General features: G+C 43.0%; 1 protein-coding gene across 5 annotated transcripts in view; it reads right to left on the reverse strand.

Annotated features, from left to right (window-relative positions):
* Positions 1-478: 478 nt before the first annotated feature.
* The window catches only part of PHF8 (PHD finger protein 8), a 108172-nt gene continuing 88131 nt past the window's right edge, over positions 479-20519 (reverse strand). For 4 of the 5 annotated variants that reach the window (XM_027096817.1, XM_027096818.1, XM_027096816.1 and 1 more), the window contains 3 exons: positions 12391-12500; positions 8357-8693; positions 479-7406 (listed from right to left, as the gene is read on the reverse strand). In XM_027096817.1, the coding sequence (XP_026952618.1) occupies positions 7318-7406; positions 8357-8693; positions 12391-12500 (536 nt within the window). In that variant the 3' untranslated portion in view covers positions 479-7317. Of the gene's footprint in view, positions 7407-8356; positions 8694-10637; positions 11630-12390; positions 12501-20519 lie in introns of those variants that run through there. The other variant, XM_027096821.1, reaches the window with a different exon arrangement.

A 20519-nucleotide genomic window follows, 5' to 3' on the forward strand; every position in this document is an offset into this window, starting at 1 on the left:
TCTCTCTGTCTCCCCCACAAGATTGTTAGTTCCTGAGGGCCCAGCAGTCCCTTGACTCAATTCCTCTCTGCCTCACCATTTCATGAATTGACCCATAAAGATGAGGCTCAGGAGGGGTAGAGGAGGGAGGTTGAAAGGCATCCATCCATCCAAGCTTGTTTACTAATGCTTGTGTATACCCCATGGCTACCTGCCTTCATGACTTTGCTGAAAAGGGAAGCCACCCAGACTCTCCTCCTGGATCATCTATTTTCAAATCCTACCCTTTCAAACTCAAGGCCTACTGTGGCAGGAAGAAGGGCTGTGATTGGAAAGAGACATCTGGGAACTTTCTGGATGGATGGTAATGTTCTGTGTCTTGATAGGGGTGTGGGTTACACAGGTATATACATTTATGAAAACATGAAATTATACTCTTAAAGTATGTGAAAGTTGTATTCATTGTGTGAATATTTTAGCTAAAAAAGAATCACAAACATATATTGAACTCTAGTTTATGGCATGCATGCAGAAGTGTTTAAGAGAATGGGTTACAGGTATCAAATTTTGAAATGCATAAAAAATAAGATGGGTTGATAGATGAATAGATAGATATATTTGACAAAGCAAGTGTAGTAAAACACTGATGTAGAATCTAGATGGTAAATATATGGGTATTCACTGTATAATTACTTTGATTTTCTGAATTCTTGAAAATGTTCATAGTAAAATATCAGGGAAATAAAAAAGGGAGGTGTGGGTTAACATCTCTAGTATCTTCATAGTCACTGCCCTGGTTTAGACCTCACTGCATCTTAATTGGAATCTTGCAACCACCCTCACACTGGCCTCCACACTAACCCGCTTTTGTCTCTCCCCACCCCAAGGATCGCCAGAAAGAACGTTCTGAAACATAAATCAGACCTTCATGATTGCGTTCCTGCCAACCTCTTCAGCTTCATCTCCCAACATTTGCCATCTCACCCCAGTACACCAACTCAACTCAAAGTCTTGTAGTTCCACCCACAAACCAGGCTGCTTTGATTTTCTACTTTTGCTTATGCTGTTCCTTTTGCTTGTAATGCTCTATTCCAACTCATCCTTCTGCCTTCCCTTGCCTGGTGAATTGCCCTTCAATAGTCAACTCAGGTGTTGTTTCTTCCTAGAAGACTTTCCTGCTCCTCACACTGGGTTTGGTCTCCTTCCTTCATGCTCCCATAGCACCCTATACTTATTTGTAACAGTATTTATCCTAGTATTGCTGTACTTGGGTTTCCATGTCTGTGTACTAAACCACATGTTCCTTAGGATTAAGTCCTCCAAAGGCATGCACAGGGCCTGACACAAAATAAGCTTTGATAAACCATTGTAGAACTGAACTAATGATATTGAACTGGCATGGATGATACTCTGGCACCTTCCAGCAACTTTGTGTCATAGATTTAGTTGTATTTCCTCTACAGAGTGTAAGGCTCACCACACCTATTGACTCAGCTATCTTTCTATGTCCTTCAAACATGTTCCTCATGAAGCCAACTTGATTTCCCACCCCAGGTTGAAATATTCTGATTCCTTTAAAGGCTTACTTTCTCTGTAATCTTTATAAGATTACAGGCCTTGTTGGGCAAATTTTAACAGGTGAAAATTAAACTAGATTTACCAATGACCTGAGTGCTCGTCATAGAATTAAGTTCTTTAATGACACTGATATAATTCCTCCCAACAATACTATGAGGTAGGAATTGTATCTTCATGTTATAGATGATTAAACTGAGTCAAGGAAACATGAAGTAGCCAGCTCAAAATCCCATAGGTGGCAGAGTTGGAATCGAGTCATTGGTTTTCTCAGCTCCCAGGTACATCCTCCTTCCACCACAGCCCATTGTCTCCAGGTTGGGCCAGGTTTGAAAAGCCTTGAAACCCAGAAGGTGTAATAAGCAGTGGGAAGCCATGGATGTTTTTATGCAGGAAGAGATGATGAAGAGAGGACTTTGGGGAGATAACCCTGAAAGGCTCGGTATGATAGAATGGAATGGAATGTGATGGAGGCTTGCTGGACTCCTGACAAGGAAAATATAAAATGGGTATTGTATCTCTCTTATCACATTCATTGGTGAGTGCTGGCATTATGTTGTGGTCCTATAGGAAAGGAGAGCTTTCTTGAGAGTTAAAAAGCTGAAAATGGGGATAGAGGGGTGCAACTTCTATCACTTGGGTTGTATAAGTGGCTGACTCCATGGTTATGCCTCCTGAAAATGGCCTGGAATATCCACCCTTTATGAGATGTAGAAGTCAAGAAAAGGTCAGAATCGACTGCAGAGTTGGGTGAAGACTTCCTTAGGGAAGTGGCATTTGATGGGGCATTGGAAGATAAGATGGTGCCCTCCCCATCCCTCTTTCAGTAACTTCCTCACTCATCTCCCTATCTTCATCTCTCTCCCTCCTAATCCACTCCTATGACTGGCAAGGGGATCTTTTTAAAAAGCAAGTTGGATCATGCCATTTTCTGCTTAAACCCCTTTAATGATTCTCTGTCATTCGTGGGATACAGCTATGTCTTTTGACAAACATCAAATTACATATCCTCCATTATCTGAGGTTTTAAAATAAATATTGTGCCTAAAAACTAATCAATTTGGATCATATGCCTTCTCAAACTATACATTCCTTCTTGGAGACTCTGCATATGTTCCCCCAGATGAAAGTTACAGCTGCAGTTATACTAAATTGCCTGTCCTCTATATGCACATGGATTTTTCTTTTTGCCTCCACTTCTGTTTTTATTCATGCTATTGCCTTTGTTTGGAATACTCTTCCCACTGTTCTCTGCCTGACTGGCTAATTAATTTTCATCCTTCAGCTCAAACACCACCCCTGACAGGAAGCCTTGTCTGAACTCCCAGCTTCCCTGGGACAGATTCCCTGACCAGCATCCTGTGCTTGTCTCTATCATCACATTGTACCATATGGTGCTCTTCTCCTCCACTCAGCTTACTGGAGACAAGTGCCATTTCAGTCAACTGGGTGTGAACGGGGTCCTGATGGAAAGGGAGGAGCTTGTGTACTTGAGGCAGGGAACACAATACAGGCAAGCAGAAGTGTGTGTGATGTGTACTCAGGACAGGTCAGGGCTAGAGGATTCAGTATGGGAATTAACAGCATCCAGAAAGTTTAGGAGTGACCATGCATTAGAGGGCTCCATAGGTGAGATCATTCCATCTGATATCAAGACAAGCAATCTCCCCCAAATTACTTGGTTAATCATTGAGAAGGCAGGCTCTTAGTGACAAGTCCTATGCACTTTCCCACTCCATATTGAAAAGAGAGAAGACTGAAGTTGGGTGTTCTTGTTCTCCTTCCATTTGTTAGACAGAAGCCTCTCATCTGCTGATACCTCCTGCATAAATGAGTAAGGTGACCAAGACTCTAGCTTCTCCTCTAACCTGAGGCTGGTGACAATGCTTTGGTCCCTTACTGGAAAGGGTGGGGTGGGAGTTGGTGACAGAGAGAACCCAGCCCACCATTCCTGCAAGGACTCTAAAATCCCTCCTCTCTTCCCTGTTGCCTCTCTACCAGGAGACACAGTTCCCCCATGCCCCAGACAAGAAGCTTCTCTATCCAAATCCTGCCCAATACCAAGATTCACATTGGGAGAGCTGGAGGAGGTCATTTAGCCGGTAGGTGCCAAACCCAGCCAGCCTCACCCCAGAGCCTACAGAAGCAAAATCTCCAGGATGAAGAAATCCTGATTGGGTTCAAACTTCTTTTACAGTGACCCTCAGACAGTAAGCAGCCTGCTGTCGGTCACAGAGTCCAGGTGGTGGTAAATTTGGAACTGAGGCTTCTGACATCACCCCAAGGGCTCTCCTCAGGACACAACTCTCAATGCTACGTCTTGCACACAAGTGCTCAATAAACTTCTGTTGGGTCATTGAGCTGCTGAAATTTTTCTAACATGATGAGAGGAAAGAACATGAATTTTGGCATCAGGGAGATCCTGTTGTGGAAGGCCAGTGGCAAGCTTCAGTCTCCTTCACTGTAAAATAGGGCTAGTAACTATCTCCTGGGGTTGTCAGTGAGAATTAAATGACATATCCTAGGTAAAATCCCTAGCCCAACACCTGGCACAGAAGAGGCACTTAAATGGTAGTGGTTATCAGTGAGAGGTGCTAGAACAGAGTAATAAGAACACAGACTGTGGAACCAGGTTGGCTCCACAACGTATGATGTGTGATGCCGGAAGTTTCCTTTGCCTGTTTCCTCATCAGTAGCATGAGGATACTGGTGATGATGAAATGAATCAATATACATAGAACACTAAGAGCAGTATCTGGCACAAGGAAATGAGCATGATATGCTAGCTCTAATAATTATATCCCTTGCACTGGCCCTAAACACAGTAATCAAGTTCAGCTTGGAGAAACATGTCAGAGAGAGAGAGAGAGAAGGGGAAGAAAAAATAAAACCCCACAACTTCACATTCACAGAAAGAGGATACAGGTATAGTCAGTAAAAACTGCCCATGGAAGCCATGGAAAGCCTTCCCAACAAACTTGTCAGGCCCCTTTGAATTGTTGCACCCCCTTCTTTTCTGCTCACTATACTTTTGACTGTTTTTGGTGTGTGAACTGTGTCTCTTGTGAGGGCAGGGATCCTGTCCCCTCCCCACCTCAGGCATAAGGCTGTGCACTAGGGAAGAGGTGAGTTGATGAGAGAGACAGAATGTAAAGAGAAGGCAGTACTCCTGGACCCCAACACCCCACCACTCCCACCACCACCAAAAAAAAAAAGAATGCTGAGCAAAGCAATTGCCAAGATAAATCACTTTTATCTCTATAGGAAAGGGAGGATCTAAAAAAAATATATAAATTACATTAGTAACACAACATAAGAAAAAAACAGGGGAAAAAAACCAACAGAGAAGTCTGTATGATGCTATTCTAACCTGTTTATAAAAAGGCCCTGCATCAGAAATTCACAATCCTACCCACTTCTAAAAATATATTTAGACATGTACAGAAGCGGTGGGCTTGTTTTTAAATTGCTCTTTTGTAAAAATATATTAAAGGTGAATAGAAATCCTCTCTCCCTGCCCCCTATCCAAGCCCCAGCTCTGTGCTGGGGATTGGAGACCAGAGGTAACTCTCTCATCATGTTCTAAACCTTGGTTACAACCACTCCCAACCCCTCCCCAACTCACTTCACTTAGAACCTGAAACATTAAAAAAAAAAAAAAAAAGCACACTAGCCTCTTTGGAAAAGCGTAAATCTGAGGGTAAACTTGCTTTTCATTTAAAACACAAAACAACAAACAGCCAGCTCTGAGAGCCCAACTAAATTAAACAGAAACCCAGTCAAATGGAGGTTGGGTTTCAGCTCCACAAAACTTTTAACAAAGAAACAGAAGGGAAAGAGGCCTGGAACCAGGGGGGATATGCTAGCAATTTAGCTGCCTTTGAAGGATCAAGGGGAGGGGGGTGTTAATGGGCAGAAGGGCTGGGGTCCTGGTCTTGGTTACAGCAGTCAGGGCCTAGTCAGGCAGTTGCCTACACAGGGACACAGGCTGCCCTCCTTCCCTCCCCTCACTACCCTCTGTTGCTTTGAAATCCCCAAGAAAAGCAAAGCTGGGCAGAAACAGAGGGAAGGGGAGTGGGAACCTCACGTGCTAAGGGGGAGGTAGCCAGGCTTTTTTGCCTTTGGTGTGAATAGATAGAGGACTGCTTGGCCCCTGGGGCCCCCAAGATAGGAAAAGGAAATGGGGCTAAGGGACCCCTGATTCCAAGGAAGGAGAGTAGATGGGCTGTGGAGAAAAGAAAGACAAACTGGAGACACGAAGACAACCAGGGAAGCCTCACATATTCCCTGTGGCCTGCACAGTAGCTGTTAAGTTCCCCAGAAGCACTGAGAAAACTGAGGTGAAGTTAAAGTGGGGGGTAGAAGACAATGAAGCACTCCACTTGGGCAGTGCCGAAATGGAGAGAGGGAGACATTCTCCATCCAGTCCAGGTCACCAGGGAGGCAAGACAGGTGGGAGGTGGAGGGAGCTGGGGGAGGGTGAGGGAGGGGGTGGGCACTGTCTGGACAATAGAAACATTCACAAAGGGAAGAGGGGGTGGGAGGTTCAGATGATCTGCTCCTTTACAGGTGGGCATCTCCGCTCCTAGGCTCGGGCTCCCCCCACATCAGCACTCTGTTTGAGCGTCCACCTGACATCTGGGAGTGTAAAGGTCCAGGAGTGAAGATGTGAGTTCTGAAGTCTTCTTCAGACCAAGACCTCAAGGTGGGGAGAGAAGCAGGGAGGCTCCTGATGGAGAACCTGGGGTGAGCTGTCCTGCCACATCCTCTCCAGAAGGTCCAGGCTGTGCTCTGTGGTACGGGTGAAGGGATCAGGCCGTAGAGCAAGGGCTATCTGCTTCAGTGGCAGATGCTTTCAAGGCGTTTGGGAGATGGTTTTTGCATCCTGGGGCCCAGCCAAAGCTATGTGGATAATGTTCTGCAGGACCTCAAACTCTAGGCAAATCCCTGGAGCTCACCCTGGGAGAGGTGGCTTCGTCTGTAGCCACCCAAAAGTAGTTTCCTCCAATGGGCTACAAAGTCTCGGTCAAAGTCTTGGGTGTTGGTCCTCTCCCCACCTTGAGAAGTGACAGGAATCTCTCTTCCTCCCGAGGATGAATGAAGTCAGCCCATGGCCTTTCTAGGCCACTCTGGAAATGGCCCACGGTGGCGCAGCAAGAAGACTCTGGGCCCTCCTCTTTATTTCCATGAAGCATTTGGCAAGAGGGGGCAGAGGCCAGAGCCTTCTCCCAGGAACGAGTCTTGAGTGGGACACATCCATTGGGCTAAGAGGAGGCAGGAGAATGGGCAGAGGTGGACAGGCTTCTGGAGACAGGGATGGAGCCACAGAAAGTGTTGAGCACTGGGCCTCCCACTTCATGACCAGGGAAATACCGAGGGGCCCAGGCTCTCCTCATGCCTCTCCTCGTCCTGCTTTCCAGCTTTAAGTGGGGATGACAGTAAAGGGCAGACAAAGCTGGTGAAAGGGAAATGGATTGGGGCAGCAGAAAAGAGGGCTCTAGTCAGCTGGAAACCTCTCCCATTTACTGGCTACTCAGAGATATGCAAAAGGCAGGCAGGATGCTCCAGTGGAAGTGGGGAAGGGAGTTGAGGGAGTAGGTGAAGGGGCCCATGGGAGAGTCCGTGCCTTTGGTCAGTTCCAAGAAAGCAGGACAATGCGCCTCAGCACCTTGTCCGGGGCAGGCAGGATCCAGGAGTGCCCCGAGAATTGACAACGGAGAAGGCAGTGGGGGTGAAGGGGTGAGGGGTAGGACACAAAGGGGATCACAGAAGCAGTTTGCCATTTCTGTGGATTTTCAGGATACGGCCGAGTCTCTGCTTTGCTGTAGCCAGGCCCTTTTTGGGACGCTTTCCTGTGGGGGAAGGGAGAGGTAAGCAAAGGGTATGGCAAGGGTGCCAGCAGCAGCTCCAGCACCAACTGTCCTTGGGCCACCCCCCTCCTCTGTTCCTCTGCCCACAGTCTCCCCATCCTTATGCCTGGCTCCAGGACCATCTTGGGCCAAGAGGCCCTCCTTAACTACTCCAATCCAACACCACATGCTTTGGCTCTTCCTCCTATGACCTCCTGCAGTGGCTACAGACTCCCTGGTTACTCTGTCTGGTTACTTTTCCCCACTGATTTCTTTGGTCCCAATCATTTTCCTTCCTAACTTCTGCAAGGTGATTGTGCCTCTCCATCTTCTTATCCTGCCCACCAGGATTGAACAAGTGCCTGGTTAGTGATTATAGCTCAGTGTCCCTGAAGTTGCCACTCCCAGGGCCTTGTTTCATTAGAAACCCCATCCTCAACATCCCAATGCCGCACCAATCTCATCACCCTTGAGCTGCGTACTCTAGGGACTGGGCTTTCAGAGCCAAAGTGAGGAAAAGGAGGGCTTGAGCCCTCCCCGCTTCCTCTTTCCCCACATCAAATCACCTCATCACCACATCACCACATCAATCACGTGTCCCATGTGACCTCCTCCATATTTGATCAATTTATCCCCTCCTTCATTCCCTCTGCCAGAGCCCTAGCCTCTCTTCACTGCAGCCTGGACTTGTGTATGTGCCTCCTTCCTAGACTTCCCACCTTCAACCCACCCTCCACTCTGGCCTACCGGAAGGATCTTCCCAAACCCACATCTGGGTTTGTCTCTGCTTAACACTAGTCAATGTCTCTTCATGGCCTATGAGGTCAAGTCCAAGTATCTTAGGTTGCCCATCACTGTCCCTCCCAGGTGTTCTCATTTACCAGAATGCTTAAGGGTTTGAAGCCAGTGACTCTAAGATCCTTCTCAGTTCTACAACCATATGGCAGTCATACCTGGTCCTGTTTGATTGCTCTGGGAGCCAACTGAAGGGCGCCGCTGGGTCAAGAAGACACCAGGGGCCATGGGTGTGGTGCTGCGGTTTGCCTGGGCCATGCCAAAGGCGTTGGGACGAGCAGTATACTCATGGTCAGCAAGACTTCCTGAGAGGGCCTCTTGTTTAGGCTCAGGGGGAGGCAGGGGTGAGGAGGAGGTGAGAAGTTGGGGTGTAGTGGCCAGAGTTGGGCCTGGTACTGCCACGCTGAGATTAGGCTCTTGAGGGCGAGGCTGTTCTACCTCCTTCAACAAAGGCTTCTTCTTGATATATTTCTTCTTTTGGGCCTTCTGTAGCTCCTGAAACACAAGCCAAATGGGAGGGGAGAATTTAGGAGTGAAGAAAAGAGAAGAAAATTTCCCAGAAAGGAATCTAGACGGTGGTCAGTGTGGTTCTACAACCTGCCCCTACTCCAAGCTTAGCCTGGATATATGTACACACAACACACAGGCCTTCCAATACCTCAGGTCCTTTGGTATCAACCATTCTTAAGTCAACACTGCTACTAACCAGTACAGTGGCAACAGAAGGGTAAATGAGTTCAGAGACTTGGGTTTTGGTCCTAGAATTGCCACTTATGAGGTGAACCATGGACATGACTAATAATAATAGCTAAATTTACACCAGCAGCTGAGGCACTTTATATGTTTGACCTCATTTACTCCTTAGAACAGCCCTGAGAAGGAAAATCCCTCAGTTTACAGATGAGAAAACTGAGGTACAGGGATATTAAGAAACATGAGCCCAAAGCCTCACAGCTGAACAGTTGTTGGGTTCAGGATTCAACTAGGTCTATGTGAACACCCACCCTGCACAATTCTCAAAATGGGACATCTGCGAGTGAAAGAGTAGCAGCTTTGGAATGAGATAAACTTGGGTTCAAATCTAGGCTTGTACTCCCTAAGTTGGATGACCTTGGTCAAGTTACTAACCTTTCTGAAATTCAATTGCCTCATCTGTAAAATGGGCAAAACAATAGCTGGTTTTCAGGGGTGCTGGAAAGATTAAATAATGACATAAAACACATAGCACATAGTAGGTACTCAACAAATGAGAAACTATTATTCTATCTTCATCTCTTACAATGGTTTCTCTTCTTCTTGCTGGTCTTTTCTTTTAATAGAGGACAGTCTTCCAGGTCACTGGATCTTAAAATCTCAGTTTTGGATGGGAGGGATGAATAAGGAGTTGTGTCACTTCTCACAATATCTTGGATTTCATCCATCCATTGCTCTATGAATATACTATCCACTGTGTAGTGGGTACCTTTATAGTGGGCACCTGGACCCCTGAGAACCTGGAAAGGTGGTGCTGAGAGCATGTGAACGACTTCACCTTCTGAAATGCTACACAGCCACAGAGACCAACTCAGTGATTACATTTCTTTGCCTTCTCTTGGCAACACAGGCCTACTCCTGCCTTCGGAAGATCTGACAGGCTGTGGCTACCTTAGGAATTTTTGTGGGACGAGAATAATAATATTAGTAATATATGCCAGGCACTGTTCTATAATTTAACTCATTTAATACTCCTATGAAGCATGAGAAAAAAAGAATTATAATTCCATTTTTATGAGAAGAAACTGGCACAGAGAGGTTAAGTCACTTTCCTAAGGTTATAGGAACAGTAAGTGGCCAAGCTGCGATTCAGACCCAAGCCATCTGTCTTCAGAGTCTCTTTTATCAGCCAAAATACTTGTTACTCCATCCATACCAAGAACTGCATTTCTGCCCCCATTTCTCTCATCTGAATCCAGAAATTATCTCTTCATACCTAGATCACATAGTTTAAAATTTTCTACCTTTGTTGCCAATCTCCCTTTCATATACATCATCCAGATCCCCCCCACAGAAGACTAGACTATCTTATGACAGGGCCACTTTCACCTTATCTCAAAAGGCCATCAGCAAGTCCCCACCCAAGTTCAGACTCCCTGGCCTGACATTTATGGTCATCCATCGTCTGGCCACTTATACCTAGCCAACCTGTAGTGATAATGATGAAAAGCTAATGTGTCTACAGTACTTACCGTGTGGCAAGTGCTGTTCTCAGAGCTTTTACATATATTACCTCATCTAATCCTCAGACAGAGTCTATGAGGAAACTGAGGCACAGAGAAATTAAGTAACTTGCTCAAGTGGGAGGGAGAAGATTTGAACTCAGGCAGGCTGGCTCCAGAATTCATTTTTTAACCTCTATTTATCTTACTCCATTCCCCAACAAGAAGCCTCCAATCCAAAAAGATCTGTTCATTCTTTTATTCATTCATTCATTCACTCAACCAACAATGACTAAACACATGCTTAACATAGTAGGGATACCAAGTCAAATTAGATATGTCTTCACCCTTGAGGCCCTTACAGTTTAATAAGGAACAAAGAAAAGTACACTTATGATTGTAAGTACCATGAGAATGCTATGGAAGCACAGAAGGCCACTGAAATAAACTGGTGGTGGATGGTGTGAAGGGGTGTTAGGTAAAGGCATCTGAGAGGGCATGATTCCCAATGGGCAGAGGGAACGGTTTGTGCAAAGGCACAGAGGCATGAGACAGTCTGATACATTGAATGAACAATGAGTACCGTAATGCAATAGTATGAGTGGTGTAAAGGGCATGCATGAAGGGTTGACACAAGGTCAGGGAGGAGAGGTAACCAGAGGGCAAATCAAGAGGGCCTTGTGTGCTTACGAAGGAATCCCCTTCTCCTGGAATGCCTCCCTTTCCCCTCCAAAAGCTTAGCCTGCAAAACCCTTCCCAATTTCAAATCTCTTCTTTGAGGTCATCTCTGATCAACTCCACAGAAGTGAGCTCCACAGAAGGCACTAAGAGTAGTTTTCAAACCTTTAATTAATTTGTTCATTTAAAGCAGTCAAACTTCCTTTTTTTACAAATTACATCTTACATGGCACTAGGATATACATAATAGAGAAAAGTTCTGGACAAAGAATGGCCGCCTGTACTGGTTGGTCTCTGCTGGCTTCCATCAATAGCCTCCAAAACATTTCTAAACTCTGGAACTCCACAGAACATCATATGAAAAACATCATTCTATTAAATTTTATTTAAATAGGATGTAATTACTGAATTATATAAACATTTAACTATTTCACTTTATTTTAATAGTAAGTAACATGAAATCTGAAGTTAGAGGATATGAGTTTGAATCTTGTCTCCTCCATTTACTGGCTGTATTATCCTGGACTAGTCACTTAAAGAGAGCCTCATTTTCTTCACCTGTAAAATGATGAAAATATTACCTATTGAAAAGGGTTATTGAGCAGATTACATGAGACACATGGAAGCACCTAACATAAAGCAGATGCTCAATAAATGCTCTAAGCTATAGGATGTGGCATGAGGATCTAAGGGGATACTGATAAGGAGAGAACCACAAGATTCACTTCCAACTGCTCTCAGGGTTGCCAAGCACATTTAAGAACTTTGAAAACTATAACATGCTAGGAAGTTAACTTGATTCTAGGACAAAAATTAGTGGGTGAAGTTTTCTTGGGAAGCATGGGGTGAAGATCAGGCAAAGTATTTGGTACAGAGGACAAGAAAAGCCTCTCTCCGAAAAAACCAAATTCCGATACAGATGAGAGACTGAGAAACTGAGTGTACTCAACTGAGTCACCTCCTTGGAGCTTCATCTGAAGACAAGAGCTCTCACCCAAGGACAGACTTGGTCCTTCCCATCTGAGAGGTTTTCACACACCCAGAAAGGCAAGTGATATTTTCAAGGGCTTTTCTCTGGCCCCCTATTTTCTTTCATCCTAAATCATTTCAACGGTGTGCTCTGTGGAAGTAGCTTGTCACTGAGTTGGTATATCTAGGATATAGGAGGGAGCTGGGATACTGCCATGGATAAAGATCACAAGTTACCCACTTCCCAATGAGACAATGGTAAGATCCTGTCAGCCTGGAGGTCTGAGTTTTGAGGCTCCAAATCAAACTGGAATCAGTGGCAGGGCCATTGCCTGAGTGTCAGCACTTACCTGCTGGGCCAACTTTGCAGCTGCTGCAGCCAAGCCTGTCTCAATGGAAGCTACCCGAGTCCCCTCACGCACAGGACGGTCCTGCTTTGGTAGAGTTGGGGTCACACGGGCTGCAGAAGGAACAGAATGAAGACATTTATCTGAATGACAATCATATTCCCTACCTCTGAGCCCCCCAAAGGTGGTCTCATTGGTTTTCCTGCTTCGAGCTTTTTACAAAGCCAGATTTTGCTTCCCATTGGGTAAAAAGCTAATTCACAAATGCCCAAGGTACACAAAGCACACACTGATTAAAAGATAAAAGTTAATTTCCCTGAATTGGCATGTAAAGTTGTCCATGTTCTACTCCCTACCTACCTCCCCAACCTTATTTCCATTCCCATATCCTCAGCTTCTCCAGACAGAATGGCTTCCTTATTACACCTCCAGAACATGTACAGCTCATCCTCTCTCCCTGTGCCTTCATCCTCATCATCTACACTGCCTGGAGTACCCTCTTCCCTTTTTTCCACCTCTTTAAAACCTGTCCATTATTCAAAAGTAAGCTGAAATCAATCTTCTGTGCAAAACGGCTAGGACCTCTTTGGCTCACACTGAACCCTCCCCTCCCCTGAACTTAGGTACAAGTCACTTAATACATAGCACATACTATCCTGTCTCATTCCCTAATGCTGATGTGTGTTAATCTATCTAATAACCAGGCTATGAGTTCCTAAAGAAGATCACCTTCTTGTATAACCTTTTTATATAATGCCTTAACAATCTTGAATCAAAAAAGTTACTCATCCCACATTTTACATAGGAAGTGTATTTCAGGATAACCAAACAGCCCCAGATGATGAGGGAAAGCTGTTCTTTACAGACGAATGCCAGCTAATAAATGTAAAAGGAATGACAAAATTAGAAAATCACACGTTTGTAAGCCCTAATGAAATAACTGATTCTAGGGAATTGGATATTCACACAGTACCAAAGTATTATCTCACAGATGACTTGCTAGTCTTGAGAAAAAAAAAACTAACCTTACAATGATGAGATCAGGAGATCACCCCTTATTGTCACTAACAGAAAGATGGCCAACTTCATGCACCTCCTAATGCAATTCAATAGGAAATCTACAGCATTACCTGGGAAGTAGTTTTGCCAAGACCTAACATCAAGTAAGCAGTTCATATTACTTCCAGTTTTTAGGAAACAGAAATAAAAAAAAAAAGTTAAATGACACCGAGGGCAAACAGTCATCCTATAAGATAACTGGCCTGGTTTCTTTAAAAACACAATGTCACAAAGAAGCAAACAAACAAATCTAGAAGGTGGGATGTGCTAAAGGACAATTATACTAGTTTTTATAACAAATCAACAGCATCAAACAAAAAAGGATTTCTCTAGATTAAGAGATATTCAAAAAACGTGACAGCCAAATGCCATATGGACCCTGTTCAGATCCTGATTTAAACAAATCCACTACGAAAATGCCTTTTTTTGTTAGACAATTAAGGAAATTTGATTATGGACTTAGTATTAGATAACATCAAGGAATTATCAAATTATTATTAATTTTGTTATGTATGATGACAGGACAGTGGTTATGTGAGAAAATGTATACTTTAGAGATGCATACTGAAGTACATGGTGGGGTGGGGAGGGAATGACACTATCTGGGATTTGCTTTAGACAGTTTTTAAAAAAAGAAGAAAGTTATAGATGAATCAAATATGGCAAAATCTTTACAACTGTTGATTCTCATTGGTGAGTGTACGGGATTTTACTCTTTTTAATTAATGAAAAAAGTCAATGTTACAGGAAAAAAAGAGGTGGTGGTGGTATCTGACCTAGATTTAAAGATTCCTTGGTTGGTTAGCTATTGTTATTGCTATAAAGGAGACTTTCTGTATAAGCAGTATGCAGATTTTAGAACAGGCAATTCAGGAGGTTGAAGTCCTTTCTTTAAAGGTGATATTGATATTTTACTTGTTTAAAAAGTGATCTGAAGCAAATCTAGCAAAAAAGTTAACGCACAATTTTCAGTCATGGATTCTTGGGTATATTTTATATCGTTCTCCATAGTTTTGTGTGTGTGGTGGCTTTAAAACATGGCCCCAAATTCTTTGACATTTTTCCTATTAATAGGTGGGGTCTATGTTCCCTCCTGTTGAACCTAAGCAGGATCATTTGTAGCCTATAGAATGTGACAGAAGTGACACTGCATGACTTCTGAGGCTAGGTCAGAAAAGGCAACTTTAGTTTCTGCACTGCTTCCTGGAACACTCACACTTAGAGCCCTGAGCAACCACATAAGAAGTCTGATTGCCTTGAGGCCATCAGGCAGTGAGGAAGCTAGTCACATGGAGAGGTCACATGTTGGCACTCTGCTTGGTACTTCTAGTCTTTGAGTCCACCCAGCCCAGGCCCCAGACATGTGAGTTAATGAGACTTCAGATGATTCAAACTCTTGGCCATCCAGCCTTCAAATTATCCCAGCTGAGGCCCCAGACATCATGGAGTAGAGACAAGTTGTCCCCATTGTGTCCTTTCTAAATTCCTGACCTGTATAATACATAAGCATGTTGTTTTAATCTGAAAAAAATTAACCTCCTTGATTAGATCTGGATTTAGGGGGGAAAAAAAACTATGTAAGACATTTTGTAGGGACAGTTGAGAAAATCTGATCATAGAATGGTTTATTAGAAGATCTCAGGGAATTATTAACTGTTAAGTGTAACAAAGTTAGTGTGGTTATGTAGGAGGACATTCTTATTCTTAGGAGATACTGAAGTATTACTTTGCAGTAGCTTTGTAAAGTACTTTGAAGTAGCTCAGTTACTTTGTAGTAGCTTTGTAAAGTACTTTGAAGTAGCTCAGTAAAAACTATAGACAGACAGATACAGATAATGAAGCAAATACAGAAAAATATTACAACTGTAGGATCTAAGTATTGAGAATATGGGTGTTTGTGTACTCTCCTACATTTATGGATGTTTGAAAATTCTCATAATAAAAAATTTTAAATAGTGAATGAGATTAAGAGATTATAATAACCAAATGAAATGTGTAGTCCTTGAATAGATCCTGGTTTAAATAAGCAAATTATAAAAGCTATTTTTGGTACAACTGGAGGAAATTTGAATAAGGATTTGGTATTAAATGATATTAGGAAGTAAATGTTACTTTACTTAGGTGTCAAATGATGGAACTATGGTTATGAAAGAAAAAGTCATTTTCATAGAGATGCATACTGAACTAATATTTAGTATGTCATGATGGATGAAATCCACAAAAAAGGCAAAGTTAAGGACTTCTAAAACGTCACTTCTGAATTAAAACAATGAAAAAACTGGCAAAAACTGTCATAATAAAATTTTTCAGAACTCTGGAAATTAACCAAAGGTTTACAGCTACCTGGAGAGCATTTATTTAAGAAAAAGCGCTGAATCTCAGTAAAAGCAGTGAGCTTTGTGGCATTTTAACTTGCCCTAGACCCATCCACTTCTCCCCAGCTCAGTGATAGCCTTGAAAAAAAACAGGCCACATTGCCAGTGATGTAGGGAACAGAAAGGAGCTGGAGCTTTCTTCCAAAGCCTAGTGCTCCCTGGGGAGCATTTATCAAAAATATTTAAAGGCAAGCGCTTAATGTCACAGATGCTTAAGGTGATGGATAACAGTTGTGGCAAACAAAAGACCAACCCAAAAGCTGAAAAGGAAAAGTTGAGGAATGAGATATCCACTGGGGATTAGAAAAGCTCTCACGTATTTCTGGGAATCTAAAAGACCATATGCATGCACAGGGGCTGTGTGCATGATCAGGAAAGACTTGAGAAATACCAGGCACTCACCTCTGGCTGACTTTGAGGCGCTGCAAAGCAGGAAGTGAAGGCTAAGGCACAGTTGTAAATTGCCTGCCTGAGTGCTGAAGGTATGTCCCAACATGCACATAGAGCCCCTTGTCAAGCACTGGGAGATTTACTGGTTCTAGGCATTTAAGGAAATCTCTGTCCAATCATTAGCTGACCACTAAGCTAACTGAGTAGAAACTTCTACTTTAGTGACTTTTCTGAACAAATTCTGTAAATAAACAAATAACAACAAGCAGCAACAAAACAAACCCTGGGGAGTGAAGTATCTGATTTCCAGAGTCGCCACATTATTTTAAATGTTCAGTTTTCAAAAAACATTAGAAGATATGCAAAGAAACAGGAAAGGGTAGCCACACACAGGAAAAAAGTAATGGATAAAAACTCTCCCTGACTACCTGAACGAAGTTGGACCTACTTGACAAGGACTTTATACCACCTATTTCAAACATGTTCAAAGAGCTAGAGATCATGTCTAAAGAGCTAAATGAGAGTATGAGAATGACGTTTCACCAAATAAAGAATACCAATAAACAGACAGAAACCATAAAAAGGAATCAAATAGATATTTTCGAGTTGAAAAGTAACGGAAATGAAAATTTCACTAGAGGGTTTCAACAGCAGATTTGAGTAGGCAGAAGGAAGACTTAGTGACCTTCAAGAAAGGTCAATTGAGATTATCCAGTCTAACGAACAGAAAGAAAAAAGAATGAGGAAAATGAGCAGAGCCAAAGGGACCTGTGGGATGGATCAAATTTGCCAACATATGCATATGGGAGGCCCAAAAGGAGAGAGAAAAAGGGGTGGAAAGACTATTTAAAGAAATAATGACTGAAACTTTTCCAAATTTGATAAAAAATTAATCTACATATCCAATAAGTTCAACAAACTATATGTCAGATAAACTCAGAGACTACATATCATAACCAAAACCAAAGACAAAGAGAGGACCTTGAAGTCAGCAAAACAGAAGTGACTCATAACATAAAAGATTGACAGTTTACTGATCATCAGAAACCATGGAGGAAAAAAAGCAGTAGGATGACATATTCAAAGTGCTTAAAGAAAATCACTGTCAACCAAGAATTCTACATCCAGCAGAACTATCCTTCAAAAAAGGAGAAATCAGGATATACCTAAATAAACAAAAACAGGACTTCCCTGGTGGTCCACTGGTTAAGACTCCATGCTTCCACGGCAGGGGTGTCGGTTGGATCCCTGGTCGGGGAAGCTCTGCATGCCGCTCAGTGCAGCCAAAAATTTGTTTAAAATAATAATAACTAATCATTCTAAAAAAAAAAGAATAAAAAAAAAACCCAGAGAAGTGAGACAGCAGAAGCAAGAAGAACTACAATCCTGCAGCCTGTGGGAAAAAAACCACATTCACAGAAAGATACACAAGATGAAAAGGCAGAGGGCTATGTACCAGATGAAGGAACAAGATAAAACCCAAGAAAAACAAGCAAATGAAATGGAGATAGGCAACCTTCCAGAAAAAGAATTCAGAATAATGATAGGGAAGATGATCCAGGACCTCGGGAAAAGAATGGAGGCAAACATCAAGAAGACGCAAGAAATGTTTAACAGGGCTTCCCTGGTGGCACAGTGGGTGAGAGTCTGCCTGCCGATGCGGGGGCACGGGTTCGTGCCCCAGTCCGGGTGGACCCCAAGTGCCACGGAGTGGCTGGGCCCGTGAGCCATGTGCGCTGAGCTTGCGCGTCCGGAGCCTGTGCTCCACAAAGGGAGAGGCTACAACCGTGAGAGGCCCGTGTAGCGCAACAAAAAAAAAAAAAAAAAAAAAAAAGAGAGAAATGTTTAACAAAGACCTAGAAGAATTAAAGAAAAAACAGAGATGAACAACACAATAACTGAAATGAAAACTACGCTAGAAGGAATCAATAGCAGAATAAGTGAGGCAGAAGAATGGATAAATGACCTGGACGACAGAACAGTGGAATTCACTGCTGTGGAACAGAATAAAGAAAAAAGAATGAAAAGAAATGAAGATAGCCTAAGAGACCTCTGGGACAACATTAAATGCAACAACATTTGCATTATAGGGGTACCAGAAGGAGAAGAGAGAGAGAAAGGACCAGAGAAAATATTTGAAGAGATTATAGTCGAAAACTTCCCTAACATGGGAAAGGAAAAAGCCACGCAAGTCCAAGAGGCACAGCGAGTCCCATACAGGATAAACACAAGGAGAAACATGCTGAGACACATAGTAATCAAACTGGCAAAACTCAAAGACAAAGAAAAATTATTAAAAGCAGCAAGGGAAAATGACAAATAACATACAAGGGAACTCCCAAAAGGTTAACAGCTTATTTCTCAGCACAAACTCTACAAGCCAGAAGGGAGTGGCATGATATACTTAAAGTGATGAAAGGGAAGAACCTACAACCAAGACTACCCTACCTGGCAGGGATCTCATTCAGATTCGATGGAGAAATCAAAAGCTTTACAGACAAGCAAAAGCAAAGAGAATTAGCACCACCAAACCAGTTCTACAACAAATGCTAAAGAAACTTCTCTAAGTGGGAAACACAAGAGAAGAAAAGGACCTACGAAAACAACCCCAAAACAATTAAGAAAATGGTCATAGGAACATACATATAGATAATTACCTTAAACGGGAATGGATTAAATGCTCCAACCAAAAGACACAGGCTTGCTGAATGGATCCAAAAGCAAGACCCATACATATGCTGTCTACAAGAGACCCACTTCAGACCTAGGGACACATTCAGACTGAAAGTGTGGGGATGGAAAAAGATATTCCATGCAAATGGAAATCAAAACAAAGCTGGAGTAGCAATACTCATGTCAGATAAAATAAACTCTAAAATGAAGAATGTTGGGGAGAAAGAGGGGAAGATGGTGGAAGAGTAAGACGCAGAGATCACCTTCCTCCCCACAGATACACCAGAAACACATCTACACATGGAGCAACTCCTATAGAACACCTACTGAATGCTGGCAGAAGACCTCAAACCTCCCAAAAGGCTCAGAAGCAGCAGATTAAACCTCCACAATCAACTTGATGTACCCTGCAGACGCGGAATACATGAATAGACAACAAATCATCCCAAATTGAAGAGCCGTGTAGATGAAAGGCTCTTGGTGCTGCAGCCAGGAGTCAGTGCTGTGCCTCTGAGGTGGGAGAGCCAACTTCAGGACATTGGTCAACAAGAGATCTCCCAGCTCCACATAATATCAAATAGTGAAAATCTCCCAGAGATCTCCATCTCAACACCAGCACCCAGCCTCACTCAATGACCAGCAAGCTACAGTGCTGAACAACCTATGCCACACAACTAGCAAAACAGGAACACAACCCCACCCAGTAGCAGAGAGGCTGCCTAAAATCATAATAAGTCCACAGACACCTCAAAAAACACCACCAGACGTGGACCTGCCCACCAGAGAGACAAGATCCAGCCTCATCCACCAGAACACAGGCACTAGTACCCTCCACCAGGAAGCCTACACAACCCACTGAACCAACCTTAGCCACTGGGGACAGACAACAAAAACAACGGGAACTACGAACCTGCAGCCTGCAAAAAGGAGACCTCAAACACAGTAAGATAAGCAAAATGAGAAGACAGAAAAACACACAGCAGATGAAGGAGCAAGATAAAAACCCACTAGACCTAACAAATGAAGAGGAAATAGGCAGTCTACCTGAAAAAGAATTCACAATAATGATAGTAAAGATGAACCAAAATCTTAGAAATAGAATAGACAAAATGCAAGAAACATTTAACAAGGACCTAGAAGAAATAAAGATGAAACAAACAATGATGAACAACACAATAAATGAAATGAAAAAGACTCTAGATGGGATCAATAGCAGAATAACTGAGGCAGAAGAACGGATAAGTGACCTGGAAGATAAAATAGTGGAAATAACTAATGCAGAGCAGAATAAAGAAAAAAGAATGAAAAGAACTGAGGACAGTCTCAGAGACCACTGGGACAACATTAAACGCACCAACATTCAAATTACAGGGGTTCCAGAAGAAGAAGAGAAAAAGAAAGGGACTGAGAAAATATTTGAAGAGATTATAGTTGAAAACTTCCCTAATATGGGAAAGGAAATAGTTAATCAAGTCCAGGAAGCACAGAGAGTCCCATACAGGATAAATCCAAGGAGAAATATGCCAAGACACATATTAATCACACTGTCAAAAATTAAATACAAAGAAAGCATATTAAAAGCAGCAAGGGAAAAACAACAAATAACACACAAGGCAATCGCCATAAGGTTAGCAG

Source organism: Aethalodelphis obliquidens, unplaced genomic scaffold (genome assembly GCF_003676395.1).
Source record: "Aethalodelphis obliquidens isolate GAN/ISIS:26980383/991018 unplaced genomic scaffold, ASM367639v1 scaffold108, whole genome shotgun sequence".
Taxonomy (NCBI): domain Eukaryota; kingdom Metazoa; phylum Chordata; class Mammalia; order Artiodactyla; family Delphinidae; genus Aethalodelphis; species Aethalodelphis obliquidens.